The 1880-nt window shown below is 48.7% G+C and overlaps 1 protein-coding gene across 1 annotated transcript in view; it reads left to right on the top strand.

The window, feature by feature from the left end:
• Nucleotides 1–1813, top strand: part of LOC119592120 — a 2713-nt gene extending 900 nt beyond the window's left edge. The window contains exon 2 of the mRNA XM_037940942.1: nt 23–1813. Coding sequence (XP_037796870.1) covers nt 23–1474 — 1452 coding nt within the window. The 3' untranslated portion in view covers nt 1475–1813. The remainder of the gene's footprint in view (nt 1–22) is intronic.
• The last annotated feature ends 67 nt before the right edge of the window (nt 1814–1880 follow it).

The following is a 1880-nucleotide window of genomic DNA, read 5'->3' as shown; positions in this document are numbered from 1 at the left end:
ACTTATACTATATATTTTCCAGACTGTGATGTTGGACGACACCTTCGAAGCCTCGGGAGCTCGTGAGTTGAGGGTCGAATCCGCCGCAGCTCTCCAGGGCATCGCCCCCTGCAACCTCCTCCTTCAAGTGTGGTCCTCGAACAACGTGTCGCTGAAAGGAGGAGGCGCTGACGAGGAAGGTCAAGCTGGAGATTATAAAACCAAGACAGCTTCTGAAGGCCCAGTGACAGGCACTCCCGATTCGCAGAGGAGAAAGTCTCTGACAGAACATGAAATAGTGTTTGTGAATGATTCTCCGAAGAAACCAAGTGTCCGTAAAAGTGAAGACGTGAGTGCTCAGTTAGGAAAAGAGGCCGAAGTGTGTGTAAGGAATGTGTCGGCACATCAGTCGAAATTCAAGTCGTTGCGCGGCAGGTTTGACTGTGTAACTCTTCGCCTCAGTGAAGCAGGGGAGGTAGAGGCATCTTTTACCAATTTACACATTTGGAAATCGTCGATATCTCATTTATCAGTTGCCGTGCAACACATATCTGTTGAAGAAACTAGCATTGCTTTGCTATCTGGACTCGAGGTTGGGAACCAGCGGAAACCAAAAAGCCAAGCAAATATCGGGACGGCCACCCATTCCTTGAAAAGTGCAGACATTAAAAAGATCGAGCATGACGGTCTGAAACTGACTGACGGACATTTGCATATCTCTAACACCAACATCGACGGCATTGACGCTCGCGGGATCGTAGTGGCGAACGGGTCAGTTACCTTCGAAAACTCGCACTTCACACAGGTATTCCCGACGTCCCTCGTCCTCAAGGGAAATTCAACCGTCATTTTCAGTAATTCCACCATAGGGAGCCGGGAGATCAAGTATGTGAAAGTGTCCAGCAGCGGCCAGGACGTTCATCCCCTACAGCTTATGTTACCTTCTGCAGGCGGACTCGCTTGGAGTACCCGGGGCGACAGCGTTCAGGAGGAAAAAGCCTCCGCTGACTCCTTGTTCCGGGGCTTCAAATGGTACTGGGTAGTGATCATGCTCGGCGTCGGCCTCGTGGCGGGCGTGGTGTTGGGGTCGGCCGCAAGATGCCGAAATAAGAAAGACCCCAAAACACAGGCTTCGTCCTTAACCCTGTCGGACTTGATATCACGAGACAGGATGGAAGAGGGAGACAACTCGCACGAAAACGAAGCTTCCGGACGACCCAGCCTCTACCGCCAGGACTCGGGCTTGACGTCCTCCTCCTTCACGTCCTACACGGCCTGCCAGGATCGCGGTCGCCTGTCGGGCCTCAAGCAACCCGACGACCTGGACCAGATCCTGAACGCTCAGGCGGAACCCAACATCTACGTGCAGGTCTCGCCCCTGGCCTGTGCACAAGAGACCGTCATCTACGAGGAGGCGGAGACCTTCACGTCCCTCAGGGAGGAGAACACCTACATGACCATGGGCCCCGGAGCCCAGAAGCAGCAAGGAACCTGAGTCAGAGCAATATAAAAGGAGAAAAGGGGGTATCCTGAGCAAATATCCGTAGTTATGTTATTATCTAATTTAGGTATTCATAACACAAGAAACCATAAAAAGCAAGAGAGGAATATCCTTGAGTTACTCTTTAGTGCGAACGCTGGTTCTCCACTCAAAATGTTCAGCTGAGCTACTAGAAATGAGTGAATATGTAAATAGGCATTCATATGTACGATTATGTGTATATGAGCACAGCACATGTATGTATACTTTTTTAAAAATTGTATATAGTTAGTATTTATGTAAATAATGTAATATGTTTTTATCACATCCGTTAAAATAAAATGTTTGAAATTCTATAGATTCAGTATCTGTTCATCTTACATGTATGGAGTGTAAGAAATCTTTTCGTCAACTAAAGGCG

This window comes from Penaeus monodon, chromosome 29, assembly GCF_015228065.2.
Source record: "Penaeus monodon isolate SGIC_2016 chromosome 29, NSTDA_Pmon_1, whole genome shotgun sequence".
NCBI lineage: Eukaryota > Metazoa > Arthropoda > Malacostraca > Decapoda > Penaeidae > Penaeus > Penaeus monodon.
The sequence above is the reverse complement of the archived record's forward strand: the minus strand, read 5'-3'. Positions and strand labels throughout refer to the sequence as shown.